We start from the raw sequence: 19,334 nt of genomic DNA, 5'->3' as shown, positions 1-19,334 counted from the left end.
GGTAGTGTCGTGCTCAACCAAAAAAGTGCTTGTGCAGATAATTAAACTTAAAAATTCATGATTTTTTCAAAATGTTTCTGGTAGTTAGTTACCAGGTTTGCACACATCTCAGGAGAGATTTTGGTCCACTCTTCGTTACAGATCTTCTCTAAATCCTCAAGTTTCATCTCCCTTCATAAATGTTCCCAATCGCGACCCATCTCCAGTGTTGTGGCCTAGGGAAGAAGGTTCTCATCCAAGATTTTACAATACATGGCCCCGTCCATTGGCCCCACAAAATATGCCTTGACCTTTAGCAGAGAAACAGCCCCAAAGCATAATGTTTCCACCTCTGTGCTTGACTGTATGGATGGTGTTCTTAGAGTCATAGTCAGAATTTTTCTTCCTCCAAAGACGGCGAGTCAAGTTAATGCCAAAGAGCTAAATTTTGGTCTCATCTGGCCACGACACTTTCTCCCAATCCTTCTCTGAATCATTTAGATGTTCTTTGGCAAACTTCAGACGGGCCTGTACATGTGCCTTCTTGAGGAGGAGGACCTTGCGGGCGCTGAAGGATTTCAATCCTTGGTGGAAGATTGTGTTACCAATAGTTTGTTTGGTGACTGTGGTCCCAATTACCTTGAGATCATTAACAAGCTCCTCCCGTGTAATTCTTGGCTGATCCCTCACTTTTCTCATGATCATCCTTACCCCATGAGGCGAAATCTTGCATGGAGCTACAGACCGATTGATGGCAATTTTGTATTTCTTCTATTTGTGAATAATCGCTCTAACAGTTGTCTCCTTCTCACGAAGCTTCTTGCTGATGGTCTTGTAGCCCATTCCAGCTCTTTGGTCTTGCCCATGATGGCAAGGTTTGGATGGAAGTAGGAGATTTTGTGGACAGTTGTTTTTTATACACATAAGTTGTGGTTAAGAGCACCCTCCTAAAAACGGACAGGATTAATCTGTATACCACATGAGCACATACTGTAGCCAGTCTGTGGGAGTCAGAATTATTGTTGGTTGGTAGGGGATCAAATACTTATTTTACTCACTGAACTGTGACTCAATTTATGACATTTGTATTGTAGTGTTTTTTCTGGACTTTTGGTTGATATTCTGTCTTTATCATTTAAAATACACCTATGATAAAAATTATAGACCCCTATTTCTTTGTAAGTGGGCAAACTTACAAAATCTGTAGGGGGAATCAAATAATTTTTCTCTGCACTGTACAGTAACATAACATGATAATTTAATTAAATATGGGGGGGGGGGGGTGTTGATGTATGCCTACCTTTACACGTTTCACTGAATCCTAGGCAGATAAAAACTCAAACACAGTTATGCATTTATTTATAAAAAAATGTGTTTGAGGGCTAGTTCACAACAGATGCAGCCCAGTGCATATTTACTCTGCATAAAAAAAATGCATGGACCGTGTTTAACATGGATCTCAATGACCCTAGTTCACACAAGTGCAGCACGTACCAGTGCGGTCAACAAAAGTAGAATGTGTTGCATTTTTTCTCCATGGAACACACAAAAGCCCTTAAATGCACATGTTTTCAATTGTGATGAAAAAAAAAAGGGGGGGGGGAACGCACTGGGACACATCAAAAACAAGCATTTAGAAACGTATCCAGAATTCAGAAATTGTGGTGTAAACCGGCCCTGAAAGTAACTTGTAAAAATACCTAAAACTGTCTGAACCATCCCTACAGCAGCCCTGGGAGAGGAACCAGCACTAGGAACCAAATGGGCTCTACTCCATGCACATGGCCTGGCAGGGAACATGCTGTCTTGTGAAGAAAAAAAAAAAAACACCTCACCTCAGCAGCGTTCTACTGCCCTTCATTTATCAGTCAACAGGATGGGGGGGGGTTCTTGAACAAGCCGCTGATGTGGAAGAGGTCAAGAAAATGGCTACAATACGTGGGTCACAAGCCTGCTTCAAGACAATTATAAATTCTTTGGCATGTAAAACAGTTTCCATACATTTCAGACTTATGCATTTAGTGCTAACCAAAAATACAGCCACTGCACTAAAGTCATGTATTCTACTTCATTTTCTCCTTTATTCTGAGTTTTATATAATCACTGTTTTTTTACTATATGTCTGATTATGACTGCATCTTCTTTTCATGCGATTATGTGCACTGGGGTGACAATGAGAGCATTACCGAACAAACGAATGGAGTGCTCTTGCAGCCTCCAAGTCAGGGTTTTTTGCAGGAGAGAAGGCTGCAAATTACTATATGGACTGAGCTTTTAGCATACCCAAGTGCAAAAGATAAATAAAGTTGTGAAAATAATATGTGTGTGTTGGTCATTTTCCTTTCTCCATTTAAAGAGTAACTGTTCTTTAAAAAAGAAAATCCAACCCCCTCCTGTCCTTATCAAAATCAAAGACTGAACCATAAAACTCAAATGCAGATAGAACATATTGGTGCCCTGTGGGCATGCAGCAAACTTAGTTTGGAGATGGCCATTATTCTCTCTGGCTAGGCTTGGAGCAAATGCAATATGAAAATGCAAATGAATTATGCAATCCCACCAGAGCACCAGAGGCTTTTTTAGGATGAGGGGAGATCGGTTTTTATGTTTTAAGTAGTTACCCTGCGAGCATTGGAAAAAGCAATGGTGATTTGCAACGTACAGTAATCAATCAGCTTTGTTTGATCAGTTTTCTGTGGTCAGCCTGGTGAAAAGCACTCTGATGTTAGTTACTACACTGACACTTGCCTTATTAAATTGGTCACTGCATTTGTTTTTGCTTTTTAGCACGACACAAAGGACATTCAGTGCAGTATCCAGTAAGCATTAGAATGAGACTGAAACATTTAGCAATCTTCAAAAGACAGTTTCCACCTCAAAAAAGAAGCACTTTACATACATTTGCTTGTAGTATAGATGTCTTCTTATTTATAAAGTAGTAAAACTGGTTCATGACTTCTTTCATTCAAAACATATATTTGTGCCAAGATCCAGTTATCCAAACCAAAGACCTGTCTAGTACTATATACATGCATCTTTTTATGATTTTTTTTTTTTGTAGATATACGCATATTATTGTGCTAATATACCAGGAATATAAAACCAGAAATGTTATACACCATAACAGTATTGTAACATTATTACCCACTTGCTATCCACTAAAAATACATTTACTGCTAGCAGGCGGCACAGCCAAACACGGCAATGTACGGGTATGTCACAATCCACTTCCTTGTTTTTGGGCGTGCATACATGTGCCCCCTGCTGATCTGTGCTGTGATTGGACAAAGCATGAGTTTGTTAGCAGGCTAGAGAAAATAGTTTTGGCTGTATACCTGCTGATAGGCTTTGGCCAATCACAGCACAGAGTTCACAGAACAGCGATCTGGCTGTTTCTTCTCCGTGAAATCAACTCTAAGTTGAGGGGGGAGAAGACAGCCAGATCTTGTGAGTAAAATTCTAGTATATATATATATATATATATATATATATATATATATATATATATATATATATATATATATATATATATATATATATATATATATATATATATAATTAGTTTGTAAACCCTATACCTTTCACACAAACCAATTAATATACACTTATTAGGATTTTTGTTTTATTTTGTATTATTTTTTCCTGGGATATTGATCTGGTCAATTGAGCAGCAGAGGGGGTTGGTAATCAGTTTCAGCTGCTTTGGTGTTAATGAAATGAACAACAGGTGCACTAGATGGGCAACAATGAGATGACCTCCAAAAACAGGACATTGACAATTTGTTTCCCTACTCATCTTTTCTGAATGTTTTTTAATAGTTTTGCATTTGGCTAGGGTCAGTGTCACTACTGGTAGCATGAGGTGATACCTGCACCCTATAGAGGTTGCACAGGCAGTCCAACTCCTCCAGGATGGCACATCAAATCGTGCCATTGCCAGAAGGTTTTCTGTATCTCTCAGCACAGTTTCAAGAGCATGGAGGAGATTTCAGGAGACAGACAGTTACTCCAGGAGAGCTGGACAGGACTGTAGAAGGTCCTTAACCTATCAGCAGGACCGGTATCTGCTTCTTTGTGCAAGGATGAACAGGATGAGCACTGCCAGAGCCCTACAAAATGACCTCCAGCAGGCCACTGGTGTGAATGTCTCTGACCAAACAATCAGAAACAGACTTTATGATGGTGGCCTGAGGGTCCAAAGTCCTCAAGTGAGCCCTGTGCTCACTGCCCGGCACCATGGAGCTTGATTGGTATTTGCAATTGAACACCAGAACTGGCAGGTCCGCCACTGGCGCCCTGGGCTTTTAATGGATGAGAGCAGGTCCACCCTGAGCACATGTGACAGATGGGAAAGTCTGGAGAAGCCATAGAGAATGTTATGCTGCCTGTAACATCATTCAGCATGATCGGCTTGGTGGTGGGTCAGTGAAGGTCTGGGGAGGCATATCCTTGGAGGGAGGCACAGACCTCTTCAGACTAGACAATGACACCCTGACTGTCATTAGGTATCTGGATGAAGTCCTTGGACCCATTGTTAGACCCTACGATGGTGTAGTGGGTCCTGGGTATCTCATGGCGTACAACAATGTCTGGCCTCATGTGGCAAGAGTATGCAGCCATTCCTGGAGGATGAAGTAATTGATAACATTGAACGGCCCCCACACTCGCCTAACCTAAATCCAATAGAAGACCTCTGGGACATTATGTCTTGGTCCATCCAACACCACCAGCTTGCACCTCAGTCTTTTCAGGAGCCCAGTGATGCCCTGGTCCAGATCTGGGAGGAAATACCCCAGGACATCCACTGTCTCATTAGGAGCATGACAGGCATGTATAAAAGCATGTGGGGCTATACAAACTACTGAGCACCATTCTGAGTTTCGGCAATCAAATTTCAGCAAAGTGGACTAGCCTGCTGCATATTTTTTTCACTTTGATTTTCAGGGTTTCTTTGAATTCAGCTCTCTGTAGGTTGATAATTTTAATTTCCATCAAACGATGTGGCATCCTTTCGTTCCTAACACATTACCCAGTCCATATCAGTATAAAGATATCCAGCATGAGATTTTTCCCCATTGAGATCTGATGTGTTTTCAAAGTGTCACTTTTTTTGAGCGGTGTATAATTAAAAAAAAAAAAAAAAAAAAAAAAGTGCTAATAAAACAGCACCAAAAGATAGCTCTATTTGTGTGAAACAAATATATATAAATTTCATTTGGGTACAGTGTTGCATGAGCAAGCAATTGCCAGTTAAATTAGCACAGTGCTGAATAGCAAAAAAAATGCCCTGGAAGGGGTAAAACCTTCTGGAGGTAAAGTGGTTAAAGGACAATTTTAGTAGACAAAAAACAATACAAGAAGGGCTGGCAAATAAGAATTACAGAGGCACACCCTGTGCTTAGCCATGTGCTGACAAGTATGAAAAGCACTTAACCCCTTCCTGTCGCAACCTCTTAGGGGTCATGTGATCGCTGTGATTGGCTGTCACAGCAGTCACATGATCTGAAAGCTCCCAATCGCAAGCTTACTGGTCTCCATCAGTGAGCGAGCGCAGGGCGTGGACTCTGAGCGCAGTTTTGTGTTTACATAGGGTCGCATATATGCAGCCTCTCTGCATTAAAGCCCACCCACCGAGAGGCCACTTATGTGTGTGCAGCCAGCGGGAAGAGTTTAAAGTTAAAGTGTATCCAAATCCAATAACATTTTTTTTACAGTTAGTTCTTGTATTCAGTGTTTGAAATTTTACAGTCTTTTTTTTTTTTTACATTCATTTTCACCTGGTGACTTTGCTAGTTACTCATTGTACTGTATCTATTGAGAAGCAGCACTGATACCCTATTGTCAGTGCATTGGAATTACATCTACTCTTCTCCACAAGGTTGGGACAGTTGTTATGTAGTCCACATAGGTACCATCTGTGAGGTTAACCAAAGCCAATAGGTCTGCTTCATTATTGCTACAGAGTGCACACAACAGCACTGGATTTCTGGCAGGAGCAAAATATCAAACGTTTATGACAAGCAAATATGACCAAACTTTTTGAATGGTATATTTATGAGATTAAAAAGGAAACCGATAATTGTTCATAGTTAGGGTTTACATATACCTTAAATATATTTACATATTATGACAGTTTTTAAAAAAAAAAACTCAATATACACTTTCACGCAAACAAAAATTAATAAACAAAATAATCAATAAAAGGGTACAACTGCTGTATGTCTATAACCAGCCCATAAAGTGAAAATAAAATAGGGATAGACCGTTATGTTTTTTTTCAGGGCCGATACCGATATTTTGGTCACAACGTATCGGTATCGGCCAATATGGGCCGATATTTTGTACATTCAAAGTTTTGAAAAATAAAAGACAATTTTTGACACAAATCTGGTACTGAACATGTTAATTTTTGTTTAATGCTTAATGGATGACTGGCTGGCACCCTGTGGTGGATGGCTGGCTGTCTTGCACCGTGGTGGGTGGCTGGCTGTCTGGGACCCTGTGTTGGGTGGCAGGCTGTCTGGGACCCTGTGGTGGGTGGCTGGCTGGCGGGCACCCTGTGGTGGGTGGCTGGCTGGCGGGCACCCTGTGGTGGGTGGGTGGCTGGCACAGGGGCTGTGGGTGGCTGGTACAGGGCCTGTGGGCATCTGGCTGGTACAGTGCCTGTTGCTGGCTGGTACAGGGCTTGTGGGTGGCTGGCTGTCTGGCACCCTGTCTGGGTGGCTGGCTGTCTGGTACCCTGTCTGTGGGTGGATGGCTGGTACAGGGCCTGTGGCTGGCTGGCTGGTACAGGGCCTGTGGCTGGCTGGTACAGGGCCTGTGGCTGGCTGGTACAGGGCCTGTGGCTGGCTGGTACAGGGCATGTGGCTGGCTGGCTGGTACAGGGCCTGTGGGTGGGTGGCTGGCTCGCTGGTACAGGGTCTGTGGCTGGCTGGCTGGTACAGGGCCTGTGGATGTGGGTGGCTGGGTGGCTGTGATACACTCCCGCAAGACCAACTGCATATGAGGATGTCCAATGCGAGGGAAGCGGCCTAAGAAGGCAGAATGACGTCACAAAAATATCGGCAATATCGGCCAGTTCTGGGGCCAATACCGATATGTCTGGGGAAAGTGTATATCGGCCCCCGATATATTGGCCTGGTCGATAATCGGTCTATCCCTAATATAAAATATACAAAATACAGTGCTAATAGTGCTGTATTTTGTGTAATTGATAATGACTTTGTATGACAGCTATACAACAGAGTTAAAAAAGCTGATACCCTATAATATAGCTGTATCTCCTATAACATGACTCCTGTACGATAAATATTTACTAGTGATTAGGCTTAATGTTATATCTATTTATTTGATATTTTTAAAATCAGCTAAATTTTAGGTGATGTGGTACAAGATAGATGTTAGCATTTTTACCATAAAAAAAAATAAATAAAAATTAACTGATTAAAAGAAAAAAAATTAAATAAACTAATCCTATATATTATTTACTGGACAACTCCTAAATCTCTGTGATGTCTTTGATCAATTTTGGTGATTTGGGCAAATCCTGTATTGGTAAAGTGGGATAAGCTCATTGATCGTGTATATTTTTTTTCTCTGTAGTGATTGATAGTGTTATATAACAGTTAATAAATCGTATTTTACCAGTAATCATCAAACATTAACCACGTGAAAGCAGTGCAGTTAAAAGTTGCTGTAAAAAAATAGTCATACTTTTGTTTGGCAGCCTGGACGTTGGAAGGAACCTTTATGTCCTTAACCCAGGGTAATCTCCCAGATAACCAGTGCAGCATACAGAAAGAAAGAATTTCCAGATCCCCACGTCTGGACGGGGCTAAAGGAAAGAAAAAAAAAAAATATAGCATTAAAAGAAAAATGATGAAGTATCAGGCTACTTTTTTTTAAAAGAATGCATTGACTATTAGTGATGAAATATGAAAAAGTAAAACGGGTGAAGTGTTTTGTTTGTTCAGCTGTATTAAAAGTAAAAACGCCCAGTCGTTTTGGCTTTACACCACAGACAGCCAAGTGACTTGTTGCTGGAGAAAGGGAGGGTCAGTTTTCTTACCTCCTCCAACTTCATCTTTCCTCAGTCTAGTCTGTCACATGAACTTGATCCCCATGGCCTCTGACATGATCCAGACAGCCCATAACCCAGCACCAACACTTTCTCAAAGAGCCAGGCAGTAAAAACAAAGAAAGAAATGTCTGCGGCTAAATTGCTAACACATGTTCCAGGAAGTCCATGGGGTCTACACTGGTCATACAGAGACCATTTGAGTGCAGACTAAACATTGATGGCCTTTCCTGTTCCATGATATTCAGAGGCTGGAGACTGAAAGATAAGACAAAACTGCCATCTAGTGTGAGTCATTGTACTCTCAGCCATCACACTACAGCGTATTGTGCCTAGACAATGCAGATACCTTTACGTTAATATTTTCTTTTACACATTAAGAAGAATTGATGTGGCCTCAGCAAGCATAAATATTTCACCATTAAGCAAATTATAAGAAAGATAATAAAATTTTTGGGAATGTACAACAAAATAAATACTCTACGCTCCTGTAATTTTATCACAAATATAAACCAGTAATGAACACTATGATTTACTTGGAACAAGTTGCATACAAAGAAATTCTGCGGAGGGAAGAACAATAAATTTACCGATGTCAGGAATGGGTTAAATTCACAGAAAAATTTATAAGTATAAGAAAAAAAAATCACAATGTGCAGATCTTCATTATTCAATGTTTAGGAAGTTCGGGTTTACGTGCCAGATAAAACTGGCTGATATATACACCTAGGAAAGTTAGTCGTTAAATTTTTTCAGCCGTAATTTAAAATTTGTTTTATTGTGTTATGAATATTTGGCGTGTTGCTTCTCGGAGAAAAAGGCGGATAGCGATGTTTCAATCACTAAAGCAAGATTGTAGATGTATATTTTATCTGCTTGTGCAATTGAAGAGAAAGATGTAATCTCTTCCCCTGCTGCATGCGGTTGTTAAACCTGCAACATGTTTTATGGGCTTTCGTTAAGTGAATTCGAGAAAGTCACTCAGCAAACTTATCTTTTAATTTAAAAAGTCAACTATTAAAAGCTGCAGTGCCAACACATCATAACTGTTTTGTGTTATTCTGCATAAGTTATTATGGAATCAGAGGACAAGATTAGCCTTACACACACAAACACGCGCGCACACATTCACATGCACATACTCCATCTAAACTGCTATTAGGGTATGCGATTATTAAAGGCCCTTCAACCTAACAGAATGTTGTTCTGTCCCTTGGGTGCCGTTTATTTTCTGCACTGGCTTCAGCAGCGTCCTAATGCAAGACTTGGCTCTCGTATTAAAATAAAAACACAATCTCCACCACTTGCTGTTCTATAGCGATTTTATCAGCCATAAATCTCCCATTAACTGTGGAATGATTCCATTCATGCAAACGTGTTCACAAGTTCTTTTTCCATCATAGCAATACCATGTTACAGCCTTATAAAACCAGACCATTTGCCAGCTGAAAGTCTGTAATAATGAGTTTTTATGTAACTTTACATAGAAGTACATACAATAAATATGTGCAATGTGTATATACAGTATACTGTAGATTGTACATAGTCTATTTGTACACACATTTTACTGAACACTACAACGTACATGCTTTAGGTAGAAACCTATATTACCTACTAATAAAGATGGTTAGTTAGCTTATTGTGCTACATAAAGTGTATGTTCAACCAAAACGTCTGCTCTTTTTTTATTTGGATACAATGGGGAAGGATTAGAACACATATTTTACTGCTATCAGGGCCTCCATAAGAGAGATTTTTCCTCACTTCTGGCTAGCTAGCACCATTGTCATTTTATTTTATAATTCTGCTCCCCTGTCCCTGCTTTCTCCCTGTTGCACATTATCCTTCACTTTGTGTCTGGTGAACCTGTTCACACCTTGATAGTAAAGCCAGCTATAGATGGTTCAAATCGAACCATGTATTGGGCAGGCTGAATGTACCCAGGTTGATCGCTAGCAATAGTCACTGTGTTATCCAAGAGGGTGACAGCTTCCCCTGCCCCCCCCCCGCCAGGTGAACACAATGGCTCTGTGGGAGAGAATCCCCCATCAACACTAACTGGGTTGATGAGGGAATGGAGTGATTTTCTCGCTCAGCTCCAATTCCAGGTGAATACATCAAAAATCTGCCCTGTTGGCACTACCCTGCTCCTCAAAAGACAACTGCAAAATCAAAGGAGCCAGGTGAAAAATTTTAAGCAGAACAGTGACTGCATCCTATCTGATGCAGTCATTGCTAGGGTATTCAGACAGCCATGGGTACAGAATACAAAAGCCGGTAGTGTTCATTCTATTGATTTCTCCCATATAACCTACAGGTTGGTTCTAATACTTTTAATATATTAAAACCTCAGAAAAAGTTTTCATTGGACACATACTTTAATAGGATAAATAACCTGTAGTATCGGCTAAGGGCATATTTTCAAGCCAGGTGATTTGTCAAGCAGTTTGTTGCATTTTTGGTGCAGCCAACATACAGTATCTCACAAAAGTGAGTACACCCCTCACATTTTTGTAAATATTTTAATAAACCTTTTCATTTGACAACACTGAAGAAATTACACTTTGCTACAATGTAAAGTAGTGAGTGTACAGCTTGTAGAACAGTGTAAATTAGTTGTCCCCTCAAAAAAAACTCAACACGCAGCCATTGATGTCGAAAGCGCTGGCAACAAAAGTGAGTACACCCCTACGTTAAAATGTCCAAATTGGGCCCAAAGTGTCAATAGTTTGTGTGGCCACCCTTATTTTCCAGCACTGCCTTAACCCTCTTGGGCATTGAGTTCACCAGAGCTTCACAGGTTGCTACTGGAGCCCTTTTCCACTCCTGCATGATGATATCACGGAGCTGGTGGATGTTAGAAACCTTGAGCTCCTCCACCTTCTGTTTGAGGATACCCCACAGATGCTCAATAGGGTTTAGGTCTGGAGACATGCTTAACCAGTCCATCATCTTTACCCTCAGCTTGTTTAGCAAGGCAGTGGTCTCTTGGAGGTGTGTTTGGGGTCCTTATCATGTTGGAATACTGCCCTGCAGCCCAGTCTCCAAAGGGAGGGGCTCATGCTCTGCTTCAGTATGTCACAGTACATGTTGGCATTCATGGTTCCCTCAATGAACTGTAGTTCCACAGTGCCAGCAGCACTCATGCAGCCCCAGGGCATGATACTCCCACCACCATGCTTGACTGTAGGCAAGACACACTTGTCTTTGTACTCCTCACCTGGTTGCTGCCACACATGCTTGACACCATCTGAACCAAATAAGTTTATCTTGGTCTCATCACAGGACACGGTTCCAGTAATCCATGTCCTGCTTGTCTTCAGAAAACTGTTTGCAGGCTTTCTTGTGCATCATCTTTAGAAGAGGCTTCCTTCTGGAAGGACAGCCATGCAGACCAATTTGATGCAGTGTGCGAAGTATGGTCTGAGCACTGACAGGCTGACCCCCCCCCCCCACCCCTTCAACCTCTGCAGCAATGCTGGCAGCACTCATATGTCTATTTCCCAAAGACAACCTCTGGATATGATGCGGAGCACGTGCATTCAACTTCTTTGGTCAACCATGACGAGGCTTGTTTTGAGTGGAACCTGTCCTATTAAACCAATGTATGGTCTTGGCCACCATGCTGCAGCTCAGTTTCAGGGTCTTGGCAAACTGCATATAGCCTAGGCCATCATTATGTAGAGCAACAATTCTTTTTTTCAGTTCCTCAGAGAGTTCTTTGCCATGAGGTGCCATGTTGAACTTCCAGTGACCAATATGAGAGAGTCAGAGCGATAACACCAAATTTAACACACCTGCTCCCCATTCACACATGAGACCTTGTAACACTAACAAGTCAAATAAAACTGGGGAGGGAAAATGGCTAATTGGGCCCAATTCGGACATTTTCACTTAGGGTTGTGCTCACTTTTGTTGCCAGCGGTTTAGACATTAATGGCTGTGTGTGGAGTTATTTTGAGGGGACAGCAAATTTACACCGTTATGCAACCTGTATACTCACTTCTTTACATTGCAGCAAAGTATCATTTTTTTCAGTGACGTCACATGAAAAGATCTAATAAAATATTCACAATGTGAGGAGTGTACTCACTTTTGTGAGATACTGTACATTGCCACGAGGAAATGCATTGTTTTCAGTACAGGGAGTTATTATTGTAAGGATTACCATAGCTCCAAGTTTACACATCACTTTACAAAATAAGGGAGACAGTACAAGTTCAATACCATTTAATATAGGTGGCTTAAGCTGGATACACACTATACAATTATCTTTAGATTTTTTTCTTTAGATTTACCAAAACCATATAATATGAGGTCAAACCTAAACACTTTAAATTTGTATGCAATCAGGCAGGCCCTTGCACTACATATTTGAAGGTAAATCTAAAGGAAATCTAACAACAAAAGTTAAATAGTGTGTATCCAGCTTTAGGAGGGCCCTGCTTGCAGGAGCTTACGGTCTAAAGAAAGCAGAAAGTGATACAAAATGGGGCTAAGAGTGGATGAAGAAAAGTACAGTTTTTAGATGGAGGTGGGATAAGATACCCAGCAGAGATTTGGTTTTAAGCATTGCCTACATGTGGACAGAGTAGAGGATAGCTGCACAGGATGGGGTAGGGAGTTGCAGAGTAAAGGGGGAATCTGGAGACGTCCTGGAGGTGAGCATAAGAGGAGCTTACAATGAGGCTAGAGAGCAGAGAGTCTGGCAGAGAAGACGCTCTGGGTGATATTTTGAGATGAGGTTGGCGATGTAGCTTGGGACAGCTTTGTGATGCTTTATATGTTGTTTTTGGTATTTCTAATTTTATATGTTGGGCTAGTGAAGGCCAGTGGAGAGATTGGCAGAAAGGGGCAGCAATCACGAAGCAGCTGGTAAAGTGAATAAGTTTAACCGATCACAATGTATAGCAGAATGTTGGACAAAAAAGTACAGCAGGCTGCATTTTAGGTATGCTCACCTATGGTTTGCAATTTTAATAGAATCAATGCAATGCATATAAAACATGTGTTAATATACGCGTTCTGTTACTTGTTTGACTTCAGTAAAGCACAAGCTGACTGAATAGGCTGGTGCACTCTGAACCACATCGTTGCTCTCTGTGCTGCTTTTTAATGACTATGCCTCATAATGTGCAATCATAAGATAGCTTTCATTTTCACATTTATAATATGAAGACACAAAAATCTTACTTGAGTAGACATATGCCGGTTTTCGGTAATTCGATATATCGCGGTATTGCATAGCCACGGTATTGTTATTGTGGCATTTTTAAAATACCGAGTTTCTCTGTCAAGTCTGCCTGACTTTAGAATGGATACATTTCAGTGAGCTGGATGACTCATTCACTCACACAGCTCTCCCAGTAACTATAAACAAAAATGTTTACATTGTATCTTTTCCTTCCCTCTGCCAGGGAGAAAGGAAGTTTAACCTCTTAAAGACTAGACCTTTCTCTGATACTTGTTGCTTGCAAGTTAAAATCAGTTTTTTTTTTGCTAGAAAAGTACTTAGAACCCCCAAACATTTTATATATTTTTTTAGCAGAGACCCTACAGAAAAAAAATGGCGATTGTTGTAATATTTTAGGTCACACTGTATTTGCGCAGCAGTCTTTCAAACGCAATTAATAGACTTTAATGAATAAAAAAAAAAAAAACGTAACAGTAAAGTTATCCCAATTTTTTTTTTTTTTTGTTACACAGAGAATCGTGATCTTTATTCCAAGCTAAAAAATCGTGATTCTCATTTTGGCCAGAATCGTGCAGCTCTAATATATATATATATACACACACACACGCATAGCAGCCCACATTACATTATTATATAGCCATCAAGCAGTGTCTGGCCTACCTGGTGATGACTGGTCCTGGCGCTCTGATCCGATGGCCTGGTCTTTAAAGGGGCAAATCCTTGCGATCCAGAAGTGGTTAAACCTGCAGGAGGACCGGTGTTTTTATCTATTAATGACTTTACTATTGCTTTAGGCCTGGTTCACATGTATGCGGGTTGGTGGTTCACATGTATGCGGGTTGGTGGTTCACATGTATGCGGGTTGGTGGTTCACATGTATGCGGGTTGGTGGTTCACATGTATGCGGGTTGGCGGTTCACATGTATGCGGGTTGGCGGTTCACATGTATGCGGGTTGGCGGTTCACATGTATGCGGGTTGGCGGTTCACATGTATGCGGGTTGGTGGTTCACATGTATGCGGGTTGGCGGTTCACATGTATGCGGGTTGGCGGCCCACATTTGCACAGGCATAGCAGCCCATTGATTTGAACGGGCTGCTATGCCCTCATTTTCCGCAGAAAAAAGGTGCATGCAGCATTTTTTTAAAATTCAGTGGCCTTGAAATCCATCCTGCTTTTGCACCATGCGACTAACCTGCAGTTCCTGCTCTGGCAAGCTTTCTGCATTTTTTGTATACGTGGGCACGGCATTTAAAAACAGTTTGCGTGTGCAGCAACGGCAGGTAAGTCGCATGGTGCAAAAGGATAGATTTCATGGCCACTGCATTTTTTTAAATTCTGCATGCACCTTTTTTCAGCTGAAAACGCAGGCATAGCAGCTCAAGCCCATTCACATCAATGGGCTGCTATGCCTGTGCAAATGTGGGCCCCCAACCCGCATACATGTGAACCACCAACCCGCATACATGTGAACCACCAACCCGCTTACATGTGAACCAGGCCTAAAGCAATAGTAAAGTAATTTATAAACAACACCTCCTTCAGGTTTAACCACTTCTTGACCACAAGGATTTGCCCTCTTAATGACCAGGCCATCGGATCGGAGCCGAGCGCCAGGACCAGTTAGGCCAGACACTGCTTGATGACCTATTTTAGGCCTGGTTCACAGAGTCTGTACTGACTGACTATATAATAATGTGCATAAGTGAACCAAAGCCCCTAAATTCAGCAATGAAATTGAAGTGAGGTGGAAATTTAATAATTTAAATTTAATAATAGAATACCGTGATAATACCGTATACCGTGGCAAAACCTTAATCAATTAATCGCAGCATGAAAATCTGATACCGTCACAAGCCTATACTTGAGTAAGATCAAAATTGAAATAAATGTGTACCAAGAAATAAAATAATAATCTGCGCTGTACAGTACCATCAGTAAGTAAAAATAGAGAAAGGCTCTTCACATATAAAGACTATTGATGTGCAATAAAGCAGGCGTGAATCTCCTGCAGAAATACTGTACAGTGTATCCACATGGGGATATTAACTGACAGTGTTATAAATCAGCATCAGTTTATAAGGCACAGTAATTCTGCAACATGGTAAAATCACATGCAAAACAACTATATCACAACTGTGTCATATTTAAACTTTGCCATTTGCTCAGTTTGTCAAGTGTGCACCTAAAGTTAACAATCTTCCGTCAATACTGAACCTACTTTATATATTTGTAAAATGAAATTAAAAAATCTTAAAATGGGCTTTAAAAGAAAATCCTTCTCTCCCTTAGCAACACAATGTACAGGTCTAAGAGCAGTGTACAAGTATCTTTGAACAACTGCTTGATTAACCACTTCTGGACTGCCCTGTAACAGATTTACTGCTATGGGGCGGTTCTCCTGTGCAGGATCACGTATATATACATGATTCTGCACTTTCACATAAAGGGGGCGCACGAGCACTGCCAGTGGACCGATTTTGCTGTGATTAATTACAGCAGAAGCCAAACTGCTGGCCACTGGATTTCCCCTGGCACCCTACGATCTTCGGTAGCACACAGAAAGGAGATCTCCCTATGCAAACAAGAAAGATCTCTGTTCTGACAGGGCGGGGAAGGGATGGATTTTGTGTCCCTGCAAATCCGGGGAATAAAATTGATCTCTTTCCCTAGTAAAAGTAGCACATACAGTACACAAAAACAATGGCTAGTCACACAGTTAACCCTTTGATTGCCCTAGACGTTTAACCCCTTTTCAGCCAGTGTCATTAGTACAGTGACAGTGCATATTTTTTTAGCACTGATCATTGTATTACAGTAGTGTCACTGGTTCCAGAAAAGTGTCAGTGTCCAATTGTCTGCCACAATATCGCATTCCTGCTATAAGTTACTGATTGCCGCCATTACTAGTAGAAAAAATAAATAAATAGTAAATTCATGAATATATATATATATATATATATATATATATATATATATATTATATATATATATATATATATATATACACAGAATTCTGCACTCTTACATACAGGGGGCGCACGCACTGCTGGTGGACTGCTTTTGCTGTGATTAATTACAGCAGAAGCCAAACTGCTGGGCACTGGATTTCCCCTGGCACCCAACAATCTTCGGTAGCACACAGAAAGGAGATCTCCTTATGCAAACAAGACAGATCTCTGTTCTGACAGGGCGGGGAATGGATGGATTTTGTGTCCCTGCAAAGTCAGGAATAAAATTGATCTCTTCCCCTAGTAAAAGCAGCACATACAGTACACAAAAATAATGGCTAGTCACACAGTTAGCCCTTTGATTGCCCTAGACGTTTAACCCCTTTTCAGCCAGTGTCATTAGTACAGTGACAGTGCATATTTGTTTAGTACTGATCACTGTATTACAGTAGTGTCACTGGTTCCAGAAAAGTGTCAGTGTCCGATTGTCTGCCACAATATCGCATTCCTGCTATAAGTTGCTGATTGCCGCCATTACTAGTAGAAAAAATAAATAAATAGTAAATTCATGAATATATATATACAGAATTCTGCACTCTTACATACAGGGGGCGCACGCACTGCCGGTGGGCCGCTTTTGCTGTGATTAATTACAGCAGAAGCCGAACTGCTGGGCACTGGATTTCCCCTGGCACCCAACAATCTTCGGTAGCACACAGAAAGGAGATCTCCCTATGCAAACAAGACAGATCTCTGTTCTGACAGGGCGGGGAATGGATGGATTTTGTGTCCCTGCAAAGTCAGGAATAAAATTGATCTCTTCCCCTAGTAAAAGCAGCACATACAGTACACAAAAATAATGGCTAGTCACACAGTTAACCCTTTGATTGCCCTAGACGTTTAACCCCTTTTCAGCCAGTGTCATTAGTACAGTGACAGTGCATATTTTTTTAGCACTGATCACTGTATTACAGTAGTGTCACTGGTTCCAGAAAAGTGTCAGTGTCCGATTGTCCCCCACAATATCGCAGTCCTGTTATAAGTTGCTGATTGTCGCCATTACTAGTAGAAAAAATAAATAAATAGAAAACTCATAAATATATACCATAGTTTGTAGACACTATAACATTTGTGTAAACCAATCAGTTGGGATTTTTTTTTTACCAAAAACATGTAGCAGAATACATTTTGGCCTAAGTTTATGAAGACTTTTTTTTTATTGGATATGTTTTTTAGAAGTAAAATATTGCTTTTTTTTTTTTTTTTTTCAAAAATGTCTTTTTTTGTTTAAAGCACAAAAAATAAACGCAGTGGTGATAAAATACCACTAAAACAAAGCTCTATTTGTGGGGTAAAAAATCACACACATTTTATTTGGGCACAGCCTTGCATGACAGCGCAATTGTCAGCTAAATTAACGCAGTGCCTATCTCAAAAAATGGCCTGGTCATGACAGGGGTCAAGTGGTTAATGTGAATCTCAAGTTTTGCCAACAAAGCCAGGGGCTGGATTACTCTCCTACGGGGCACTAAGGCTCCCAATCACAATAAAGAACCAATAATAGCAAGTTTTATAGAAGGGGAAGAGTGAGCTAGTATTTGGAATTTCCATCTCATTTGAATTTCCATATTAGAGAACCCCAGATAGTCCTGGTCGGAACTGTTGTACTAACAGTCCGATGTTAGTAAAGTGATCAACCCCAGCTGAGCTTGTTGTGTGTGTGAGAACACTCCTGTCAGCACTCTCAGCCTTTGGCTGAGAGCACTGATCGGGAGCTTGTCAGCTGCTGGTTTTCCAGCATGCTAGTCCAACAGAAGCCTGCCAAACGGCCGGCTTATGTCTGACCGGCTGACATACCCATGGGCCGAATGTCTCCTGACATTCCCGTGCCCGTATGTACTAGGCAATAAGCAGGTATTTATTTTACATTTATTTTACTGAATATTTATTTAAAATTGGCCTGAAACCCTTGCTGTGCTGAATGCGGACACGGATCAGGGTCCATTATTCATCTTCTATGGCATTATCCCAAATTGAGAAGATACTGGGCTGGGGTCTCTTTCTAAATGGATAACAAACTTAACAAAAATATTCTCTTTGAAAAACATACCTACTATTTTAGGAACACTATGTGGAAGTTTGAAGCAATATGGCCCAAGTGGATAGAGTGTATATATCCTAATTTATGATACAGACCATTTGTTAATCACTCTATTGTGATGACTGCACTACTTTACCCCTGCTGGGGTTTCCTACCCTCTATTTTTTTTTTTTTTGTGTTCTGTGGTTGTTTTTGTTCCGCCCTGTATACATTGTTGACTGTACTTTATTCCGTATGATCAGTGACAAATGTGAGGTTACAAAAAAAGACAAAGGGTGCTCTATTACAACTTGAAAAAATCTTTTAAAGAAAAATTGTTATAGATATCCACCAACCCTATCTTGCTCACCCTGCTCCCTTGAAGTTAAAAGAGGTTGAAGTCAACTTCCTTTGGAATCCTACAACTGTTAATCACGTGCCTTGTCACTATAATATCCCAGAAAAGCAGTTTCTGCAGTGCCTTCATCTTACCACTTGTGCCTTGTTGGTTAACCATTAAAATAATAAAGCGTTAACAAAGGGAAGGCGGTGGCCTTACTAAACTCTTGACCACAGCAACTGGATCATATCTGCATAATAGAACATGCTGCATCTCAGGGCTCCCAGAGTATATAAGCATACATGAAAGCAGGCACCTCATCACAGAGCTTGGGTGGGTATGGTTGCTGGGAAGAGGAAGGTGTGGAGGGGTCACATTTCGATAGCAGGCCTACAGTAGAAAAAGTTGTGAACAATTTTTACCTCAAATACCCAATTCATGAGAAATCTTATGTTCAGTAAGCAAGACTGGTACTGACTGTATATTGCAAAAATAATTAAGTTAAGAGCTGGAACTAAGCCAAATGTGAGGTAACCATTTGCTAAGCATTATTATATGGCAATTACTGTGGCGCTAAATCCAAACAAATGTCCCAAATCAATTGGACAAAAATAGTCCTTAAAGTGTTCACTCCAAACTCAAGGAAAGGTTAAAGACCTCAGAACCGGAGAGCCGCCACCAAGCACAAGTCCGGACTAGTGCGGGGAAAGAAC

At 40.9% G+C, this 19,334-nt stretch overlaps 1 protein-coding gene across 4 annotated transcripts in view; it reads right to left on the bottom strand.

Moving 5' to 3' along the window:
- The window catches only part of VRK2 (VRK serine/threonine kinase 2), a gene marked incomplete at its 3' end in the record, with an annotated part of 342,168 nt that overhangs the window by 67,216 nt on the left and 255,618 nt on the right, over positions 1–19,334 (bottom strand). For all 4 annotated transcript variants that reach the window (XM_082251228.1, XM_082251225.1, XM_082251226.1 and 1 more), the window contains exon 9: positions 7,693–7,813. In XM_082251228.1, coding sequence (XP_082107354.1) covers positions 7,693–7,813 — 121 coding nt within the window. The remainder of the gene's footprint in view (positions 1–7,692; positions 7,814–19,334) is intronic.

This window comes from Pelophylax lessonae (genome assembly GCF_965119305.1).
Source record: "Pelophylax lessonae genome assembly, chromosome: 3".
Classification (NCBI taxonomy): Eukaryota; Metazoa; Chordata; class Amphibia; order Anura; family Ranidae; genus Pelophylax; species Pelophylax lessonae.
Note: the sequence above shows the minus strand (reverse complement) of the source record. Positions and strands in the feature narration are given on the sequence as shown.